Source organism: Malaclemys terrapin, chromosome 17 (assembly GCF_027887155.1).
Source record: "Malaclemys terrapin pileata isolate rMalTer1 chromosome 17, rMalTer1.hap1, whole genome shotgun sequence".
NCBI lineage: Eukaryota > Metazoa > Chordata > Testudines > Emydidae > Malaclemys > Malaclemys terrapin.
Window position 1 is genome coordinate 12,944,155 of NC_071521.1, and position 22,257 is coordinate 12,966,411.

General features: G+C 44.7%; 1 protein-coding gene across 4 annotated transcripts in view; it reads right to left on the reverse strand.

Moving 5' to 3' along the window:
- Positions 1-788: 788 nt before the first annotated feature.
- The window catches only part of LRRC8A (leucine rich repeat containing 8 VRAC subunit A), a 29,731-nt gene continuing 8,262 nt past the window's right edge, over positions 789-22,257 (reverse strand). Inside the window, exons 3-6 of one of the 4 annotated variants that reach the window (XM_054007766.1) lie at positions 18,737-18,867; positions 16,211-16,250; positions 12,575-14,738; positions 789-6,567 (exon numbers count right to left, since the gene is read on the reverse strand). In XM_054007766.1, the coding sequence (XP_053863741.1) occupies positions 6,292-6,567; positions 12,575-14,731 (2,433 nt within the window). In that variant the 5' untranslated portion in view covers positions 14,732-14,738; positions 16,211-16,250; positions 18,737-18,867 and the 3' untranslated portion in view covers positions 789-6,291. Of the gene's footprint in view, positions 6,568-12,574; positions 14,739-16,210; positions 16,251-18,736; positions 18,868-21,697; positions 21,754-22,257 lie in introns of those variants that run through there. The other 3 variants (XM_054007768.1, XM_054007765.1, XM_054007767.1) reach the window with 3 other exon arrangements.

Here is a 22,257-nt window from a genome sequence, read left to right on the forward strand (position 1 = left end):
TTATTGTCTAGCTGTAATGTACTCCAAAATATGTTCAGCTGTTAAAGTGAAGTCTATTGCTTTTGAAGCCATCAGAAACAGTGGAAGATTGTATCCAGTAGTCCTGGAACAATTTTTATACAGCGTATGCTGAGAGCCATTGAACCAAACTGTAAACCCTCTATATAATGGAAACCACTTCAAGCCAGGGAGTGCAGCAGCACCTGTGTGTGTATGTATCAGTTTAGGCAGGTAGATATGATGCATGCTGAGATATACAGTTAATTGGCTGGGAGCAATATTTTGATGGTGACTGGCAGAAGTTTTTTGTTTGTTCTGCAGACCTTTCTGCTGAAAAGGATAGGGAATTAAATCAATGGGAAAAGAACAAAGTTCTTTTAGAAATCCTCTCCCTAAAAAATCCAAGTCAGCGCTATAGGATGCCACTAATAGATTGCACTCACTCATTCTACATTCACTGCACTATCAGTGATCCAGCTATTTATATTCCTTTCAGTCTATCATTTAGAAACAAAGGGAAAGTATGTAAAGGACAGTGTAATCAACCCACTCCAACCATTCATTGTATAGTCATGTGAAGTCTGCTCTTAAATTTTCTTTTTCTTCCCCCTGGAATGAGTCCCCCAACCCACAAGGGCTCATCTACTGCAGGGGGAAGTAGGGAACAATCACTCCTAAACAATAGCAGGAGTCATTAACATCTTTCCACAAGGAGCCAAATCTGGGAACATTAAATGCTGTATTAGCCAAAGTACTTTAGAGGAACAAAAATAAAGGGAAAATGGAAATAAAAAGTTAAAATGTTTATTTTGTTAAAGTGTCCCGTCTTACAAGTCTTTCAGAGAAAACATAGCAGCCTTCAGCACTTGAGGTGCTGTTACCTGCCTAAACATAATCCAACATACAAGGCTTAACTCAGTTTCACGATTCTGAAGTGTCATACCAGGGTGTGGGGGGACACCAAGCCACAACTGTGAGAGTATTATTATAAGCCATGTGAAGTGTTTAAGCCAGGAGTTATGCCCTGAGGAAGGGGACATATCAGCTGTACAGACACTCTTAATGTGAGATCCTGTCAGTTCTTTTCACACAGCCCACACTAGTTTGCGCTAGACAAGGGGAATTAGCACAGCTCCCCATTTGTTCATAGGACTTCCTGAAAGAGCAGAATGGGGAGAATGTGGGATTTCTAGAAATCCCACATTCAGCTTTTCTTGCCAGGCAGCTTTACTCCATCTTGACTTGCTAGACCCCACTTTCAGCTAGGGCTATACATAGCTACCTGCTATTTTTAAACAGCAAGTTAATGGGTCAGATTTCAGAAGTGTTTCAAAGCAATATATATTAGTCTCCAACTACAGCAGGAGAAAGTGGGGAGAGAATGTGCACTTCCCTCTGATATTACTTGCCAGATTGGTGCTCAACTCCATGCACCTAGGATAGACAGAACTCATTTTCTTTTGTCAGATCTAGCTTTTTTTTTTTTTTTTTTTTTTTTAAACTGGATGGTTGCCAGAAAGATTGCAGCATCCAGTGTATAGCCAAAAGTTTCAGAACAGTACTGCTAAATAAGATTAAAACCTATGTTAGTACTTGAAGTTTTCAACCTCTTGCAAATGCTGAGTAACATTTCAACACAGGTGATGTTACAATGTAAGACGTATGACTATTTTGTTCTTCGGTGAAGAGAATAGAAATCATACCAACATTTTAAAGATCATTGCTGGATAAGGACAGAGCCAACAGGAACAGCTGGCCACATGAATGACACTAGTATGAGTAAACTCATCACTGGAGTAATCACCCTACTGCATCTCTAAAGCAGGCACCCCACTTATTCAAAAGATCCATCCTACCTCAGAAGAGCTGGAAGAGAATAGAAATCAGAGACTAAATGAGGTTTCAAAATATTTATTCACTCACGTCCCTTTCACAAAAGGAAGTGGCTGAAATGGAAAAGGCTTAAATAATAAAATCGCATGAAATGGAAACGGCTTAATACTTCACCACTGTTCAATCCAATAAGATTTTGGAACCCATTTTCTCTATACCTCATCTGCTGCAAAACATAAATATGTCTTCCAGTTTCCTACGCTCATCTGTTAGAACAAAAACTGAGGACCTAAGTGTGGTTCAGAGACTGAAAAAAGTGACCTTAAAATGTTATCCATGCTGATAAACATTAAGACTTTAGTTTTGTTAAAATTAAGACATGAAAGTGACCATAGAACAAGTGGTGGAGAAAAAGGTTCTGAGGTAGGATGCTCTAAGGGAGTGACAAAGTAGTTAATACAAAGTAGAAATAAAAATAATAAAGAATACCTGCAACACCCATGAAACAGTTTAGAGTGGCACAGTAACTTAATTCCACCTGTGGGTTAACAGCGGACCAATAGGTAAGTTCAGCAGAAGAAAAAACAAAAACCCTACAACTGACATTCCAGTGCATTGTTTCGAAGCACAGCAAGATTTAACACATTTAACAGATTCAGCTTCTGCTACCTTGGTTGGTTCAAATTCATTAGTTACAACTTAAACATCAGGCCACTTATCATAACAGCTAGAATTCAGTTTACCAAAAAGCTTAGCACTGTGGTTCCTATCGTGGCACAAGTGTACCTGGGATAAATAGTTCGACTCAGTAGTGCTGTTAGGAGACATTTGGCTTTAATTCAAGTTCTGTTTTTAGTTTAGCAGCTAACACAGATGATCCTGGTTATTACTATTAGAATCCTTTGAGAAGACTGCCAGGAAGAAGAGACACCAACCAGACCCTCACTGGTCTGTTTAACCTGAACAGGTTTCCTAGGATAGTACACAGGTCAGTCTCAGCCCAACTCAGCTTCTTCCTGACAACCCACTTTAAAAAAAAAAAAAAAAAAAAAATGGAGCATTGATTGACGTGCCTATAGTTGGGAAAGTGTGTTAGCTATGTCACTCAAGGGTTGAGTGACCAGGGAACTGTACTGGAAATGAGAACTTGTCTTATGGGCCAAGTTCTGGAGAAGTATTGAGCAACTGTGGGTGCACAGCAGCTCAGGTTTTGACCCTCTACTTAAAATTCTCAAGCTTTCTCCACCTCATGCCTCTGAGATCTGCTACTGTAGGTCCAACATCTGCTTGAAGGAAGAGGAAAAGTGCATCTCAGCCAGTTCACCAATTCATGGTGAGGCATTTCAATATAACCTTGGTTTCCACTAGGACAAGTTTTCAAAAACTCTTTATTCATTCTGATTTTGTCCCCTGGGGGGGGGCTATCTAGACCTCCTGTAACAGTCCTGGTTGAAATATTTAAAGAGCAGCAAGCAGCTCATGTTTCCATGCATGATCAATACTGGTCTTACATTTGCTTTGTGGAGCTGGATCAAACATAGGCAGATACTTATTTTTCAAACAGTAGAAAATAAAACTCTAAAAAGAGGAAGTCTCCCCCCCTTAGCAGGATGGTGGTTTGCCCTAAGGATGAGCTATACAGGAGGCCTACATATTACTATGCAGATTTCTAGACACTTTACAGCATACTTTCTGGAGTTCTGTATGACTATTTATACAAACACTTCAGGACCTAAATTAAATGCAGTTTTATGTAACTAGGAGCCCACCTTCACTACAACCAGAAGAGTCAGGCGAGCCAGGTGCAGAACCTTAGCTCACTTTCCATAAGCAATGTTATAACTCTGCATAGTCCAAGGACCAGTTAGGTCTGTGTAAGCTACAACTAGTAAGTTGTTTTGTAACCAGGTTCCCTGAGTGCTGTAGGGTAGATGAGTCCTAATCATACAGTCCCAGAACTGGTTCAGGGCTCAGTAAAGAAGAATTGCAAAACACCAGATTTCATCTGACAGAGTAGGAAAGAGACTCCCTCCCCCATCGGAAGGGTCCTTACTCTAACCATGGAGAGTTAGTTCAAAGCAGCATTTGTACTGTATCTTGAAACAGATCAGTTTTCTGAGTAAGCAGTCTCATGTCCCCACAGCAGGTTCGCTGCCCTCCTTGTTAATACAAAACCCTAGCATGACTGGTAAATTCCACTGTGCAAATTATCAGCATCACACTTCTAAATCCCAGTTTGATCTCTGATATAGTGCATTTTGAAATAGCTAAAACTCTTCCTTTCACCAATAGCCCCCATCTCTGTTGTAATTTCAACACACACTAATCCTGTTAGAAATAAGAACCTGTCAGCCAGAAGAGTTTTTGCAGCACCTTTTTCTCTGGAAAGAGTCAGAGCTGGGAAAACATGCAAACAAGAGTTGATTGTGTTATCCCTTTGGATTGTTTGACTTTTCATGATGAATGAACTAAGGGAGGCAGACTTTATACCCTTCTTAGAAGCATTTCTATAAACAAACTAAGTTTTCCTAGCTTTCAATGTAGCTTTATTTAAACAGCTGAGCATCAACAAATCCAGAGCCTAGTTAACAGATTGTTTCAGCATTTCTAGTGTGTGTATCTTGTATATTACATCTGATGCAGAAAGATAAACTGTAGTGTTCCTTATTGCCCAGAATATCTGAGACAGAGGTTGTCTATGCTTTGCCCAACTCAAGGCTTCAGTGGCAGCTTGCCAGGAACGGAGGGTGCCCCCCCCTTTTAGTATGTAGGTAATGCCTGCAAATATTACATATCCCAGCAGGCAGTGCTCCAGTCTTGGAGGATCCAAATAGCTGGGCAAGGTGGAACACTGCATACTGGAGCTGTAGGGTCCATAGGCTTCCCCTTCTAACAAGGTGGCTTTGGGGTGACTGGTGGAAATGTAAGCCACACTTTAACCACCCTGGTTTGAGGACATGATTATGAGTAGCTATCACTAACCTATGTCTGCCTCTGCAAATGCAGAAGGGGATTTGTTGAACAGTCACAAGTTAGCCTTGTTTCAACACAGATTCCTCTCCCCTCACTATGGGGCCTCCCCTCCCAGGGGGCTGGAGAAGCCCAGTCCAGGGAGGATTCTTATACTCTTCCTTAACAGTGGGGCAGAGAGAAGAACAGGGTTACCATCCCAAGCACCGAGTTCAATCACGTAGGCCAAGAGGAGCAGCAAGAATGACAGCTGCTAAAATCAAGAGCTGAACGGACCGGAACAAAACAAGCAGCTTTGTAGATTGTATTGATAAAAGATGCTGGCAAAACCTCAAAAAAAAAAAAAATTTATCCACAGCAAGGGTAGGGAAGAAGCTTGTTGAATATTCCTCTCTGCTACAGGCAGTATCTCCCCTATTTTGAGTTATACTTAACACTGGCTAATAGTGTGTTTGTATTTTTAACACCCCAGACACAATGCTGAGGGAAAAAGAAGTTTAAAAAGTAGTTAAAACACTTTTTAAAATTCAAAGTCTTGAAGTACCTCAGTGCTTCTGGCAGAAACAGTCTTACTGCTTTCCACCCAAGTCTTATCTCATGCATTGAGCTGCATCCTTCCTGTCCCATTTACTAAACATGACTGGAATTCAGCCTACTGACAGCCCAACCTAGGTAATATTCTGGAACAGCTAATTTAGGCAATACCTCAAGCAATACCAGCTAGGGAAGCAGGCCAGGCGATCTACTGGTCAGCACAAAGGATTGGAATCTGAAAAGACTGTGCAACCTCAAGTCAGCAGATGGAAACTGGGTTAAAAAAAAAAGTCCTGAATCCAAGTTGATCTTTGAGGTAAAGTTACCAAAAAATGCCAGCATCTTTAAAAATAAAAAATAAAATTAATAAATAAATAAGCTGTGCCATCCTCCCTGCCCTCAAAGAGAAGCCCCAACTGATTACATCAGCAAGTAGCATGGAACTATACAAGTGTCACAGCAAAGTAGAGTTGGAGTTTAAAGAGGCTCCCTGGACTTTTGTCCTTTGACTCTAAGACATCCTCAGTCCCTGATGCACGCAAGAGCCCTATCTAGGGCTATGCAGCAGTGTAACTGGATCAGCACATTTGTCTCCCCTATATTCAGAGGCAGTTACCCTGAAGTAAGTTGGCTCCACCAGCGGTTCTGGTTAACTCCATGGCAGCTTTGGCGTCATCCCACTTCTCGTCTTGCAGAACAGCAGCACCTCTTTTGTTCACGCTGTCTGTTGTAGAGGAGCCACCCACTCTGCCTTGGTCCTCACCCTGACCCCGAACCTCCCCCATCCTGCATCCAAGGGAGCAAGCAGCCTTGTTCCCAGTCGTGTTGGTTATTCAAGGATCTCTTTAGCTAGTCTGGTGTTGGCTGGGGCGGTTGGGAGATGGAATTGGAATGGAATGGCCTTTTGTTTCCTGTCTAGTTGATGAGGGGTTTCCCTGCCTTCTTGTCAGCAGCTCAAGCTTGCTCTTTGTCTGCCCTCCACAGCCGCTCCTTGACCTCCAGGGACAGGGTGTTGAACAGGTCCTCCTCCACCACCAGCCCACTGCGTTTCAGCAGAGGACACTCCCCCAGCTCCACCGGCAGGCACTCCAGGCGGTTCCCCCGCAGCTCTATCTGGGACAGGTTGGTCAGCTCGCCCACCCGAGATGGCAGTGATTGCAGCACATTGTTTCCCAGGTTCAAGGTCCGCAGCTTCCTGCACTGGAAGAGCTCAGGTGGGAGACTCTCAATCTGAAAGGAGGAATCAGAGAGATACAAATGTGACATGTGCTCACCTAAGGCAAGTCAAGCAGACGAGATGTAGTCAGACAACAGCACCAGCCTCCAAATACTAATTTCTCCCTTAAATGCATTTCTGCTTTCTTCTAGGCTGACCTTTATGCATGGAACGCTTTCCCTAAGCTACAGTAAAGCTACTACCTTGTCCTCACACAGATCTTCTTGTACCGTACTATTTACAGTAAACTGCCACATGAAAATGGCTAGCCCAGAGCCAAATAGAGATTACTGACAGAAGCAGGGAAGATCTGAAACCCACTCACATCTAGTCTGTACAGTCATGTGTTCCCATCGGTGTTTCCTTTGTCCCCTCCCAGAATCCATCCATTATCAGTTCTCCCACTTGGAGTTTAAGCTCTTCACATTGACAGCCCTTCCCTATTTGTATGGCACCTAGCACCATAAGGCTCTGATCCTGACCAGGGCCACAGGGTGCTAGAATAATAAAAGTAAAATGACAGAGAGGTTCCATTTTTAAAGTTCAGTGATTAGCCACCTGCCAAAAAATAAATAAAAACACAAAAAAAACCACTATTCCCAACACAAGTCAGGCTATTCCCTACATGGTTCAGTTCTGATCTGCAGCACACACATCCCTCCATACCCTGGTTATAATCCAGTTTCGCAGCCACAGCTCAGTGCTTTCCACGGTACCCCTAACTACTGCAATTACTGATCATGCCAAGTATTTGAACAGCTCATCCCTCTGTAGTTCTCCTACAGAATTAGAGACCGATGTATTTCTCTCTCTCAAATGGAGGACTCTTGCTCTCCCAGCTTTCCCCCTTCCCTGCCACCAGAACTTCTTAATTGGCACAGCTCTGTCAGCTCCGTAAGACTGACCCAACTTTCACCTTGAAACATCTGAGGTAGAGTTTGAGCCTGCCAGTTCTTTCCTCTACAGAAGGAAATGTAAATAACCTCTTATCTTCCTAGCTGCTCCAAAGTAAACAGCCTGCAGTAACCCAGGGGAGCCCTGCCTTACAACTGTCCAAATAGCATGGGTGTAATACATGGGGGGCTCCCTCCCCACCGCTCATTTTCTATCTGCAGGATCAGAGACCAGCAAAAAGGCACCAAGTATACTATATGGACACACGTTGCTAGGGTCCTCCTCCTAGCCTCTCTCTCATTGGAGCACCTACCCTGCAAGAATAGAGATCAGTTGCATTGTAACTGAAGCAGAGACCAGGTCTTCTTCTTCTGTGTAGCACATAGGTCCAAACAATAATTCAGGTGGCCAGTGAGCTTCTCCTACAAACATCTGCTCCCTCAGGGCATGGAAGCATTAGTACTCCGATCCCATTGCTATTATGGAAGGCAACATTCTGCTTCTTCCTTGAGCTGCCCTGCTCTAATCCTGAGGATGGCATGCAAACAAACATCTCCTCCCCTTAAAAGCCTGGCAGAAACAGGGAGACAGCATTTTTGTCTTCCTCTGAAGCATCAAGTATTGTCCCTGGATGGAAGTGAGGAACTTGACTAAATGGAATGGGGGCAGAATCTGATATAGTGAGTTGTGTTCCTAGGAGTGATTTACTAATGAGAACAGCAGGCTAGTGGTTTGTGAGCATTTAAGTGGATATCGAGCCATTAAAAGAAATGAATGAGGGGAATTCAGTGTAATATTTGATCTTGACCAGTACAGGCCATCTTTGATCCACAGTGTGCTGGGGAAGGAGGGCAGAAGCCATGCATTAGGGTTTCCAGTCGTATACATGTTCTAGTGTCTATTCGAATGCTAGATTTTTGTGCTTCCCAATCTTTTGTATCCCCCATTCCTTCATTTTACTTAGAACGTAAGCTCTTTGGGCAGGCACGATCCTTTCATTGTGCGCACGGGCAGCACTGAACACAATGGGGCCCTGATCAGGGACCTTCTAGGCACTACCACGCTACTCAACTTTTTCACAGTGTCAAAATGCAACAAGAGAAATTAAATACCCAGCACCATTGGCTCCCCCCACCTATGCACCAATAGCCAAGTGTCAGACAGGGCGATTACTAGTCCAATCGGACTATGATACCATGACAGTCCGACAACAACACTATAGTTGAAATTTTTAATTTATTTATTTTTTGTATTGCTGGAAGAAGGCATGGCTGGCAAATATAAAAGCTTATGGGGTTGGGTTCAATAGATTCAGGCATCACTTCAGGACCCTCTCCTTAACTCAGTGAAAGTCTCAGCCTATCCTTTGTTTAAAATATAATTGCACTCTATTTTAACTTTAATTATGCGCACAAGATCTGCCTGGAGCAGCCATTGGCTACAGAGAGTCTTTAACAAACAGCCAAAGTTCCGAATAAGCTAGAGCCAGTGGAACGGCAACAGCAACAAACAGCAGCTTTATTCAGCCATCGTTATTTGGAACCATCGTTCTGAGCAAGCTGCAAAATTCAGCCTGGTAGTCATATAACTAATAAGACCAATCACTTGTTTTCAAGTGACAGGAGTGGACTTTATCAAAGAAGAAAGTTGTGTGTTACAACAGGGCCTGTTTCCCAGAAAGACTGGGTTGTACTCGCCAGCTCCAGAAGTAGCTAGTTACTAGGGCTGCTGGGCTAGCAGGGGAGCTTTGAGATAGACTGGCATTTCCTGACCCTAAGAATTCTATCAGCACTTGCCTTTTCTGCTGCTGACCGTAAATAACCGGGCTTCCTGAGCCCAAGGGTAATTGTGGCCTTGTCTACATCTCTGCAGGGAACAAGAGCTGATTAGCTGTTTCACTGGATCTCCAGGAGACAGAGGGCTAGGCAGGAAAGAGAATACTGCTTCTAGCCTTCATGGTGCATTAGTGTCTTTGGAAGAACAAGATGGGTGGTTCCACATTTTATTGCAAAAACAGAGCTGCCTCAAGCTTCTTTTCATCCAGAAGAGAAACTCCACCCACAGCTTGCGGAGGATGCACAGCTTGTCTTAACCCTGTGTAACCTGGGCTGTTGAACAATTGCCAAAAAAAGGGCACTGTTCAAAACCTGTATAGTTCTGCACTTTAAAATAGAGCCTTAAAAGCTTCCTTCACTTTGCTTAGTGCAGCATCCAGCAAGTGCCAGATGACGGATGCTACACTGAAGACTCCTCCTACTCACGGAGGAAAATTATTTTAGTTTTAAACCTATTGCTGAAATGTGACTGGCTATACAATGCCAGACGCCTTCCCCAATGCCAGGGATGGTAGGTTAGCCACAGCTTAATCTGGTGTTAAGGGTGGTTTAACAGACAGAATGGCTTCTTAAACAGTAGCGGTTTAGCTTAAGTTTTCTGAAGGTTATAGATCAAAGTTAATGCAGAATGGGCACCACTTCTCTGGCTCCTGGGCTGCCATTTCACTTTTAGAAGCAAGGTAGCTACTGAAAAACAACCAAAAGCTGGTTAGAATTTTAGAAGCCTCCTTGACAATTTAGAATACAATTGTTAAGTTGTTTTGCCTCCAGAGTTTTCCCTATAAAAGGCAGCAATTAGACAGTATTGACTTGTCAAGATGTATCTAAAGCATTAGGGGCCTTATTGCAGACTGAAAAATATGGGTATCCTTATAAGAGGCAGGATTTTGCTGCATATTTCCACCTGAATTCATAATCCCTTGTCATGGCTGGTTGCTCTTTGTGCAATTATGTTACCAGACTTCTTTGAGACTTCCGGTGGGAATAAGTAATCAGATGGACTTTTAAAGCAGCAAAATATTTTGTTCTCATGTCTCTAGCAACAAAGCCTCCTGGGTTTTGTGGACAGAAAGAAACAAGTAGAATTCTAACCAGAGCATTTTTAGTTTCTATGAGGCATCAGTGGATCTTGAAATATAAATAGGCCAAATGCAGCCTTTAGTTCAACATACTTTATAAGCAATTTACAGTATTTTATGTAACCCAGGTTCAGAACTGCAGGACAATCCACTGGGAGGAGTTATTGAAGTGAAAGTATGTCATAGCAACATCAGGCAGCATGTCACAATCGGGTCATCTCTTCCAAGTTTTGCTGCTCCTAAGCAATTAAGTGGAAGCTCATTAGGACAAAAGTAACTTCCTGATCCCATATTGCAATACCTTCTCTGCTTGTAAATTACAAAGAAAAACTGCAACTGTGTTAAACTAGAGCCTGATTTACATGTGAAGAGGACATTACATTTGCTGTAGTCTGAAAGTACATGTGCACTTGTATCAGTCAGTGATTAGTCACGTTAAAGGCCCAAGGGCAGGTCAAATCTTAAAATGCTGCAGTGCCACTGTAGCGCTTCAGTGAAGATGCTACTATGCTGATGAGAGAGCTTCTCCTGTCAGCATAGCTACCGCCTCTTGCGGAGGTGGATTAACTATGTTGACAGGAAAAGCCCCCACCATCATCATATACTGACCTAAGCCCTGGTGTAGATAGCGGGTCCCAGGTATACATTGGGGTTGTGTTCTTGAAAAGGGTGACGGATACCGAAACGACACATACCGGGGACCTGCTGGTACAGCAGTGGCGTAGGTAGGTGGGCGATGGCGGAGGAGTAGGAGTGATGACTGCCTCTCCCGCTGGCCTTGCGAGGGGGGCAGGGCACATAGATGCTCTGGCCAGGGGCTCCTGTAAAAGTGTGTGCACCACCACCACCACCACCCCCTGCTCCGCCGGGTGCTCCTGCCAGGGTGCAGGGGTTCACCCCGCTGGGATACGGGGGCTTGCCCCTTGCCCCGACCCCATGCCCCTGAGCGATGTAGTTATACTGTTGTAAGTTTGTAGTGTAGACCTGCCTGATTTAGCTCACTATATAGGCTAAGGACAGTGCACCAACCCAGATATTTCAGCTCCAAGTTTGCTTCTGGTACTACTCACAAAAGGTCTTTTAAAGTGGTAGTTAGAGAAAAGGCCTCACAGAATAAGTGTCTCTAATTGTACAAGACACTAGAAAGACTCCTTCAGAGTCCGACTACTTGTCAGCAGGTGGTTCTAGACAGCGTGCTGCATGGACAGGAGCAGCCATAATCCAACATGTATAAAACAGCATCTACTGGGTTTGTAATTTACAAAGAAACTGCTGCATGTCTTTTTTTTTTTTTTAAGATCATGTAGATACCAGTTTCCAAAATGCTGTTACCTGCCCAGTGAGCAACTAATGAGTAACAGTTACCTACATTTCTAGGACATTCCTATGGGATTAATATTGGAGAATTACATAAGAAGTGGATCAAGGTCTTTGTAGCATACCACACCTTTAAACCTCTGCACAGCTCCACCTTTGCCTATTTTCTTCTGCAAAAATATAGGCAGCTAGTTACACCCCACATCCCCTTGTTTCCTATGCTGCTCTTTCTCATTAACTGTTCCTTTTGCATTGTCCTCCCACTCAGCTTTCCACCTGGATTCATGTGGCCCCCTATGCTAGCAACAGTCACTTCCTGGGCACTAGGTAGCCCAGTGCTGTGTGACAAGCCACTTTTCATAAAGCCTCCTATATGCGGATCTCCTTCGCAAGCTTCTCATGGAGGAAGTATTTGATATTAGATTGTGAACTCTTCAAGGCAGGTCCTGTCTCAATGTGTTCTGTAAAGCATTGTGTACACTTATAGCACCATACAAACACCCTGACAGCAGTCCTATGCAGACACACACGGGTGGCTAATGGCCTCAGTTTATATTGCAAATGGTTTAAGTATATAATGCTGCATTCTTAAGTGTAATTTCTCAGTTCTCTATTCTAAGAAACTACTGAAGAGCAGCCAAAACAGCTATGTTTGCAATCTACCCATTAGCCAAAAAGAATTTAAATTGAAGATTTGGGTTTGTTTTTGCAAAGTTTCATCCTAAGAAAGTTGTACAGACAAGGAACAAAGTTAAGTATAAATGGTAGTGCCAAGATATTGCACACCCCACTGTAGCAGTTTAATGCTTCTAATTCCTGCTGCCTGCTATAAAGTGCATCTTAGAATGCAGCTTTATCCAATCCATGCATCTCCGCCACACTCCCTCCTCACTTACCCTGTTGGCTGTCACAGCTAGGTTCTGCAGGTTCTGCAGTAGCCCAATGTCTGCCGGTATAGAAGTCAAGTTATTGTGGCTGAGATCCAAGTACCGCAGCTTCCGGCAATAGAAAAGCTGGGTGGGTATCTTCTCTATCTTGTTGCGGTTAAGGTAAAGGCGCTCCAAGTTGGTGAGGTTGCCGATCTGCATGGGGATGTAGGCTATATGGTTGTACCACAGCTTAAGGCAAGTGAGACGGTGTAGGTGCTGGAAGCTGATGATCTCCTCAATGGTCTTGAGGTTATTGTCCTTCAGGTCGATCTCTTGGAGATTGTGGAGGCTGAAGATAGAGTGTGGGATGCGTTCCAGGTCGCAGCGGATCAGCTCCAGCTCTGTCAGATTGACCATCTTCTTAAGGCTGTTGAGGACAATGAGCTTGGTACCCTCATTGTTGATGGAGAGCTTCTGGAGGTGCACACCAACGTCCGTCACCACCTGCGGAAGCTTGGTAAGGTTGCTCTTCAGCCGAAGTACCTTGAGCCGCTTCAGTTCCCTCAGTCCGTCGATCACAATGTAACGGTTGTTCTCTGCACTCAGGTTCCCTGTCAAGTGGAGCTCCTCCAAGGTCTTTAGGCTATAAATCCAAAGAGGGATTTCCTTGATGTCTGTGAACTTAATGTGCAGAGATTTCAGGTTTTCCCTCAAGAAGGCAAGGGCTGGGGCCTCAATTTTGGCAGCCGTGTGGTAGAGCCACAGCTCCTTAAGGCTGGTGAGCTGGGCAATGCTTGGTGGGATAGTAACATCGGGGATGAGCTCCAGCTTCAACACCTCCAACTCGATAAGGTCAAAGACTGTGTCGGGGATGCCACTCAGCATGAAGAGATGCAGCTCCAGCTTGTCCTGGGAGTTCTTGGTGATCCTCTGCCGCAGCTTCTCCAAGGTCCACTCATTGTTGAGGTTCAGCTGCCGCAGCTTGTTCTCACTCACTTCAGAGAGAAAGACAGCGAATCGCTTGGAGTAGAGGGGGTCGTACTGGTCGATCAGGTGCAGCATGAAAGCAAAGTCGTTCTTGACGTCAGGGATGTCACTATAGCTGCTCTCCTCCCGGATGGACTCAAAGGAGTATTTCTTGAGGGATCGCCTCAGCATCCACCAGAGAGTGTACATGCAGATCAGTCCATAGAAGATCACCAGGCTAATGTAGAAAGAGGCTAGGATTTTGAAGAGAGTGGCAAGAGGGTGAGCACAGCGGTACATGCGATAACCTGTCAGGCTCTCGATGTCCACCTTGCAGTCAATGTCAAACCTGATGTTGTTGACATAGTAGACAGTGTAGCAGATGATCAAGATGAATTTGATCACCTTGATGATGGTTTGTCTCATGTAGAGGCGATAGACTATGTCTCCCTCCTCCACGTGCGTGCGGAACTTTTTAACTTTCTCAAAAAGCGCTTTGGCCTGTTCCCCTTCTTTCTTGTCCAAGACGCCCGTCTCAGAGCGATCGACAATCCCTTGCTCAATCCGCGACTTTGTTCTCTGTAGCATGGGAACAGTGGCTTCCACATCCTCACTGATTGTGGAAGATTTCTTCTCCATGGAGCCATTCATCTTTCCAAAGGCAGGCTTGGGATCACTCTCCTCCACCACTGTCTCAGACAATGCTCTTGTTGTCCACGGAGAGTCAAAACACTTCAGCAGAATAGACACAAAATGCTCCAGCTTGGAGCTGGTCCTTGGGAATTTGAACCAGAAATTGCTGCAAGCCAAGAAGATCAGTGTGTGTAGCAGCACCAGGTAAGGGAAATACTTGGCAAACCAGTGAAGGCGATTCTCATAGCACACTGCATCCACATAGTTATACTGGTGCCGGTCTAGGTCATATCGGATCCCTGTAGGCCCAGTGTCCTGAGATGGGACAAGACTAGAGTTATAGTAAGTGGGGTCTGGAGTTGCAGCTGTCCAACCTCTGAAAGAGTCATTGCAGGAGTCTTTGGTAACCCATTTGCAGGGCAAGCAGATCATTTTGTCCTGGGTGACCTGAAGTGTCCCTCCAAACACTGCAATCATCAGCATGACTATGGAAATGTAGTCCGTGAAGACATCCCACCATGGTTTCAGGATGCGGTATGCTGGCTGGGTATCAGCAAAATAGCGCAGTTCAGTGACAGGAATCATGGTTCACCTAAAAGGAAGCCACAGGCAGATGTTACTGGAACAGAACAGTTTGTTTGTTTTTAAGTGAAGACAAGGAAAGCAGGGAGGTCAGATTATATAAAGAAGGTATCTGCTGACCCAGTCAAAATAAAAACCCCACACAATTTCAAGTCCAATTTTGAGATAAATAAATGAAGTTCCATAATGAGCAAAAGCAGTTAGCTGCTTAGAGGTTTGTGTGAAGTTAGTATGTGGTCTTAATTCCTGACAAATTGGCATCCATCACAACCCACCACAACTGCATCCTTAATTAACAGTCTGAGGGACCAAGGACTCTGACCTCTAGAGATAGTCACCAGTACCGTGTTTAGCTATGTTGATAGGCTGGCATGTAGAGGCTTGCCCTACTATTGCACCAATTCCATGGCTAAGAAATTCAGTTTCTAGTATGGTGAGCCTGCCACCTTTCAGAAGCATTATGTTCACACAAAGCAGGCAGCTACTCGTTCTAAGTGCACAAACATGCTGAAAAATTAGAAAAATCAATTCTGCATTATTGCTGCTGTCCCACAAGCTTGGAAAGGTGTGTTGTCTGAAACTGCATGGAAAATAGAGAACTATTTGCCAGTGTTGCCTCACTAAGGAAGTTCACTATCATCTTTGAGAAAAACTGAGGAGAGAGAAAATAGGGACAGTGGGAAAGGCTGGATATCATGCCTTTCCCCTCCAGTTAGCAGGACTTTGCTCTTTTCTATGCACTAAACCCCTGCAAGAGGACTGAGTTATTGGTTCTGTGTGGGATGCAGTTACAAGATTCCAACATATGTTCTCTACATTTTCTTGTACTGCCATTATCTTGATAAGGTGAGGAAGAGAGGAGGATTAACAGAGAATTAAATTAAGTTCTCCAGTCAGCCACTCCTACCTGACAGCATACATCTCGACAGGGGTTTAAGCATCACAAGGGAACACAAGTTCTGGGAAGCAGAGACATTAGTACATAGCTTACACTGTAGTTCAGTGAAGTAGAGGTTTTTTGATTGAGTTTTAAGCCTGTAAAACACACACACACACACACACACACACCCACCCCTGTGGGACCAGCCTGGGTAATATGGAACTTACTATAATGCCTCCTTGTCTGTCACTCAGGAGCTTTCATTGGGCTCCTAGCATCAGGCTCAGTTCTAGGTGTAAGGGGAAAGCAGTGGTACAGCCACAAAATAGCTGGGAACAAGCGAAGATCAGGAGTGACAAAGCACCAATCTTTCAGCCACTTTGAGGGAAGCAACTAAATAGTAAAGATGTGGGAGGCAGGGACCCAGCCCCTTCATTCCTTCCCCCAGTGAAGGCACCTTTGAGAAGAATATTTTCTCAGAGGGTCTTTATCACAGGTGCTAGGGGAGTGCTAATAGAGCACTAACAACTCAGTTTACCTCATCCATCCAAGTAATCTATTTCTCCATCCCCACCCCATAAACATCAGAGCAGGATACTTACTTTCTGCTTTAAGATTCCTGCTGCAGTAGGCTGGAAAAGACTGTGAAAAAATTCCATAGTGATGAGCCAAAACTTAATGGCAGGCTGCACTCCCAGGGGATGAAAAGACAAGAGGTTTCACATAGACCTCTCTCCCTCATCCTGATCCCAGGGAACAGAATAGAACTCACATGGAGAGTCCCCTCAGCCCTAATCCCACTGATGCCTCACACAAAGGAAGAGGAGTTCTGTGCTCAAATGGCTGAGATAAGACTAAAACATCTGGGAGAAAGGAGAAAGCCTATATTAGCCGCACACATCTGCAGGAATGTAGCTAGCTCTCTAACAGGGCTGGGCTTCCTAAACCCGCCTACACTTGTGGGAAACCACTGCTTCATTTCTGGGGGGAGGGATAGCTCAGTGGTTTGAGCATTGGCCTGCTAAACCCAGGGTTGTGATATAACAGAAGAGATTTTATAAGGTCAGTTCCCCACCACTACCATTCAAGCTTCACCCCAGGCTTCCAGCCTTCCCATGAGTTTCTAAAAATGATCTGCTAAGTAGTACAATATTCTCCCAATACTTCCCTAGCAGACAGCATTCAGAGATTGCATCGTGTTGATCTGCAATCATTCATGCTTAGCCCTAGTAGCAAAAGGGGTTAAAAGCAAAGATTGTAATTCATTCATGTTTCTGTTAGAGTGCAGTGTAGGATCCTATTTCATTTTCCCCTCTTCCCTGCAGTCATATGTAATTAAAACTCAGATGTTATTCATTTGTGTTAAGAAGGGGTTGCACCCTGTCTCAATAACTCCTTACAGTCCAAAGGAGAAGTAATAAAGCTATTGCTCAGCCCCCACAGTAGGGTGACCAGACAGCAAGTGTGAAAAATCAGGACAGGAGTGGGGGAGTAATAAGCGCCTATATAAGACAAAGACCCACATATCTGGACTGTCCCTATAAAATCAGGACATCTGGTCACCCTACCTCCCAGCCCCTGAAGATTTTCATCCCCAGAATGTCCAGTTACAGGGTAGAGTTCACCATGTGGAGCAGGAAGTGTTAACTGCCTGGTACTTCCATTTAGTAGATTTTTAAGAAAGCCAGAAGGGGAAGAGCTCATCTCAGGATTTTGTGATCCAGCTCTTAAGGCTAGGATTTGGTTCCGGGATTCCAGACCCTGTCAGGCTGGAACTGTCAGACTCAGCTAATGTCACCAAGACAGGAATTTTATCATCTCTTACAACAGCAAGCCAGCCATACCAGAGTCGTCACTCTGGCCTGCTTTTGGGGGGGTAGGGGGAGGAGGAAGAGACACACTGAATCCACGAGAAAAAAGCATGACAGGCTTACTGTAATAACTACCTCTGCCAGCTGCATGGGGTAGAAAATCTCCATTTATATCCTGCAATTCCTGATGGGCTAAGGAATTATTTGATTGAAAGTCTGTTGAGTTTGGTTCAGGTTATGGTCTATTTATACTTTGTCAACAAGGAAATCCTCAATAAGGTGGAGGCAGGAAATATTCTGTCTTCTAGTAATAATCATAGGACTGGAGAGGACCTCGAGAGGTCATTTAGTCCAGTCCTCTGCACTCATGGGAGGACTAAGTATTATCTAGACCATTCTTGACAGATGTGTCTAACCTGCTCTTAAAAATCTCCAGTGATGGAGATTCCACAACCTCCCTAGGCAATTTATTCCAATACTTAACCACCCTGACTGTTAGGAAGTTTTTCCTAATGTCCAACCTAAACCACCCTTGCTGCAATTTAAGCCCATTGCTTCTTGTCCTATCCTCAGAGGTTAAGAACAATTTTTCTTCCTTCTCCTTGTAACAACCTTTTATGTACTTTAAAACTTATGTCCCCTCTCAGTCTTCCCTTCTCCAGACTAAACAAACCCAGTTTTTTCAATCTTCCCTCATACATCACTTTTCTAGACCTTTCATCATTTTTGTTGCTCTTCTCTGGACTCTCTCCAATTTGTCCACATCTTTCCTGAAATGTGGCACCCAGAACTAGACACAATACTCCAGTTGAGGCCTAATCAGCATGGAGTAGAGTGGAAGAATTACTTCTCATGTCTTGCTTACAACACTCCTACTAATACATCCCAGAATGATGTTTGCTTTTTTTTTTTTTTTTGGCAACAGTGTTACACTGTTGACTCATTTAGCTTGTGGTCCACTATGACCCCCAGACCCCTTTCCGCAGTCCTCGTTCCTTCGCAGTCATTTCCCATTTTGCATGTGTGCAACTGATTGTTCCATCTAAGTGGAGCACTTTGCATTTGTCCTTATTGAATTTCATCCTATTTACTTCAGACCATTTCTCCAGATCATTCTGAATTTTAATCCTATCCTCCAAAGCATATGCTTTATAAGTGTACTCTCTATGCCATTATCTAAATCACTGATTAAGATATTGAACAGAACCAGACCCAGAACTGATCCCTGTGGGACCCCACTCAATATGCCCTTCCAGTTGGACTATGAACCACTGGTAACTACTCTGGGAATAGTTTTCCAACCAGTTATGCACCCACCTTATAGTAGCTCCATCTAGGTTGAATTTCCCTAGTTTGTTTATAATGATGCCGGATAACTGAAGACTAGAAGTCACACTCTCCTCATCCAACACTCATTCCCCTCGGAGGCAGGGCAGGTTCCACAGGTGCTAGACAAAGCAATGGAATTAAGGTCATTTTATAGCAGCCAGTATCTGCTGTGTCCCACTGTCCCATTCCCAACATCTGGAATTAGAACCATATGGGCAAAAAAAGGGACAGTTTTAAAACGGGGGTGCTTTTCTAAGCCAAGTCAGTTCACTGCCTCGTGTCCAAACAGGGTTGGAGGAGAGGGAAGCCAGGAAGAGCTGCCTAACCTAAGGATGCTGATCAAGCTCAGGACTCAAGGGAGGGATGAGATCAGACCTAGGGGCTGCATTCAGGACTTATTTTCCAGATATTTTTAGCTCTATGGCATGCTGTTAGAAGTAATCCCTTTGCTAAGCCAGTGTTCTGGGATTTCCTGCCACATTGTCCCTAAAGGGGTTAACTGAGAAACCAGAGCTCCCAGAGCCAGTGGGAACTCTATGGGAATTTGTCTAAGCAACTGGGGCTCAGGAGAGCTGGAGCACTGGTTTCAGGGTCTAGGGCAGGGGTGGCCAACCTGTGGCTCTGGAGCCACATGTGGCTCTTTAGAAGTTAATATGCGGCTCCTTGTATAGTCACTGACTCTGGGGCTGGAGCTACAGGCACCAACTTTCCAATGTGCCGGGGGGTGCTCACTGCTCAACCCCTGGCTCTGCCACTGGCCCTACCCCCATTCCACCCCTTCCTGCCCACTTCCCTGAGGCTGCAGTGCCCTCGCTCCTTCCCCCTCCCCCCAGACTCCTTGCAGGCCAGGAAACAGCTGATCGGGAGGTGGGAGGGGGGGAGAGGTGCTAATCGGTGGGTGGGAGGCGCTGGGAAAGGGGCAGGGGAGCTGCTGACTTATTACTGTGGTTCTTTGGCAATATACGTTGGTAAATTCTGGCTCCTTCTCAGGCTCAGGTTAACCACCTTTGGTCTAGGGTAACTGGACTGTGGGGTGCCACTGCCCAAGAAGGGTGTCAGACGACATGGGGATTTCACCTAGGAGTGTGCCTAAGAGACCCAGAGCTAGGACCAGTGACTAGTCATTATCCAAACCCAGGGGGTTTAGAAGCAGATGGGATCCAGCAGTTGGGTCCACTCAGACTGGCATCTGCCCAGAGAGGGAAAGTGGGGCATTCAGGATATAGCTAGAGGGGGTCTGAGTGTTAATGGCACTGAATAGCCTCTCATCTCATGCACTTAAAAAGACTGTGGATGTGAATGCTCCAGGCCACTCCAGAATCCATGTGACAGAGCCCTGACAGCCTTGGCCTGGGAAGAGATTATTAAGGATTTAAGGACAGGTTTTAGTTGTCTCATTAGAGATGGGGGAGAAGTAAATACCAGTGGCAAGTCTACTGATGCAAGACAAGTGTCCCCTCCCTATACATCTCCCGTTGCAGAAGCTTCTCAGTCTGAGAACCCAGAAAGAGGGGCACTCACACCATTGTGAGCTCTGCTGATGGAGGCTAAGGGAAGCAGTACGGTGATCTCTAGAAAGTGAGTTTAATTCATGTTTAAAGTCAAATTAGTCTTCACCGTGCTTGCATACTCACAGCTGGTTTGGACCCACTAGACATCTGGTCCTTCACTTATCAGAAATAAAGGAAAGAAACCTTTTGGCTAAAGGAGTATATGCAAGGCAGGCTGTGGAAACAGCCTACACTGGAGGGGGAAATAAAAATCCTACAAGGGTAATCTGCCTTGTTTTGATTCTTCATAGTACTGCTGTATTCCCCTTGTCCCCCCCCAGTAACCTTTTCCAAAGGAACAGACTATTTCTTTGAAGGCTCCAACCGTACGTTGAATGTTGCTATTGCTCACTCAATGCCACCTCACAGATTGTTTCCAGGATACGCAGCTCTCCTGCTTCTACCAGGGTAGGGGAAAGGCTGCAGACTGCATCCTCACTCAAGTGTAAGCACACAAGACTAATGATCCACATGTCAGCTCACCCCATAAATCCATCCCCTCCTAGGGTCCCTACATCACCATCAGCCTCCAAATTTAGAGGAAAGAGCACCTTTTGCTATGGAGTCTTTTGTGGTGTCCTGTTCCATCATACTCACCTCTCTAACCAGTCAGCTGTGGGAACAAGGGAACCTTTCATTTACTAAAAGATTTAAAATGATTATTGTAACAACTTACAGTGTACCAGCCAAGAGGTGTAGCAGATTCACAGAGCTGTGTGGATAGTTTTACACAGGCTGCTATGACAGAAGTTACAGCAAAGATGGATTTTCACAACTTGTTTGCCATACCACAGTGATCACTGCAGACACAAGTGTCACTAAATGCCATTGCCATCTCTTATCCAGAGACACACAGCAAGGCATTTTATAATGGAGCACAAGAGCTGGGATGCCCTGGGCATGACTACCACACATGGAAAGTAGAATCAGTCAGTATCAAAAACTGAATCAAAACCCCACAACACACTGCATATCTGAAACTCTGGGTGTCTCAGGCCCTACAAAGCAGCACGTGGCTAGTCTTGATTCAAGCTGACTGTGTTCCTTGGATGTGTCAGTGTATCTCACTAGTTTGCTGAACACCTTACCTGACCCTTCACTTGACCAGTCTCACTCCCTGTGACTACAGACCAGAGAGCCAGGGTGTCCTTGGATAAGTCACCTTAAATTTCCGAGGCTGTCTCTTCCAGGATCCCTTAAATCTGAGCAGGTCCTAACCCTGAAAGATGCAGTGTACAATACATGAACCCAGCCTACACTGCAATCTTATCTCCCTCTCTGCCCTTGCAATAATTCAGTTCCATCTTTAGCCCATTTTGAATATACTCATAAAGGTGCCCTCCTCCCAAAACATGGGCTGGAAACTAGAAGTGAACAGCTGCCCCATAGGATTACTTACCTCCAAGAAGAGAAACACGGATACAAGATTGGTTCAGAAGCAGGGAGAGGACGTATTCCTCTTAAGAGTACAGCTCTTCCTGCTGGTGAGCCACAGACACGTTACAAGAAATCAGCAGAGCAAAGCTTCTCTTCCCTTCCTACCGCTTCTTCCCCTCCCCGAAATCTTGAGGACAGCAGCACAAAGCCCCGTTTGTTCAGACACCAGAGTCCAATTTAAAAAAACAAAAACAAAAAAACTCCTCAGGCCAGAAGCAGGATTGGAGATTTCCCACCACCACGTGTTTAGTTGCCTCAGAGTTAAAGGAAAAAGAGCTGGAAGCAGCTCCAAGTTTCCAGCCATCTTTCAGAAAAGCTTTCCTAGAAGAAGGATAGCAGCGAGCCCAGCTGGAGAAGCCTGAAAACTGGCAGCAGAGGAAACCAACTAAGTAACTTAATCCATCCTGTCTCAGAGCACTTTAAAAAGTGAAGGATGTTTAAAGCAGCAGGAGAGAAATAACCCACCTGCCCCTCTCCCCTGCCTTCCAGTTGAGACAAAATAAGATAATTCCCTCAACACCA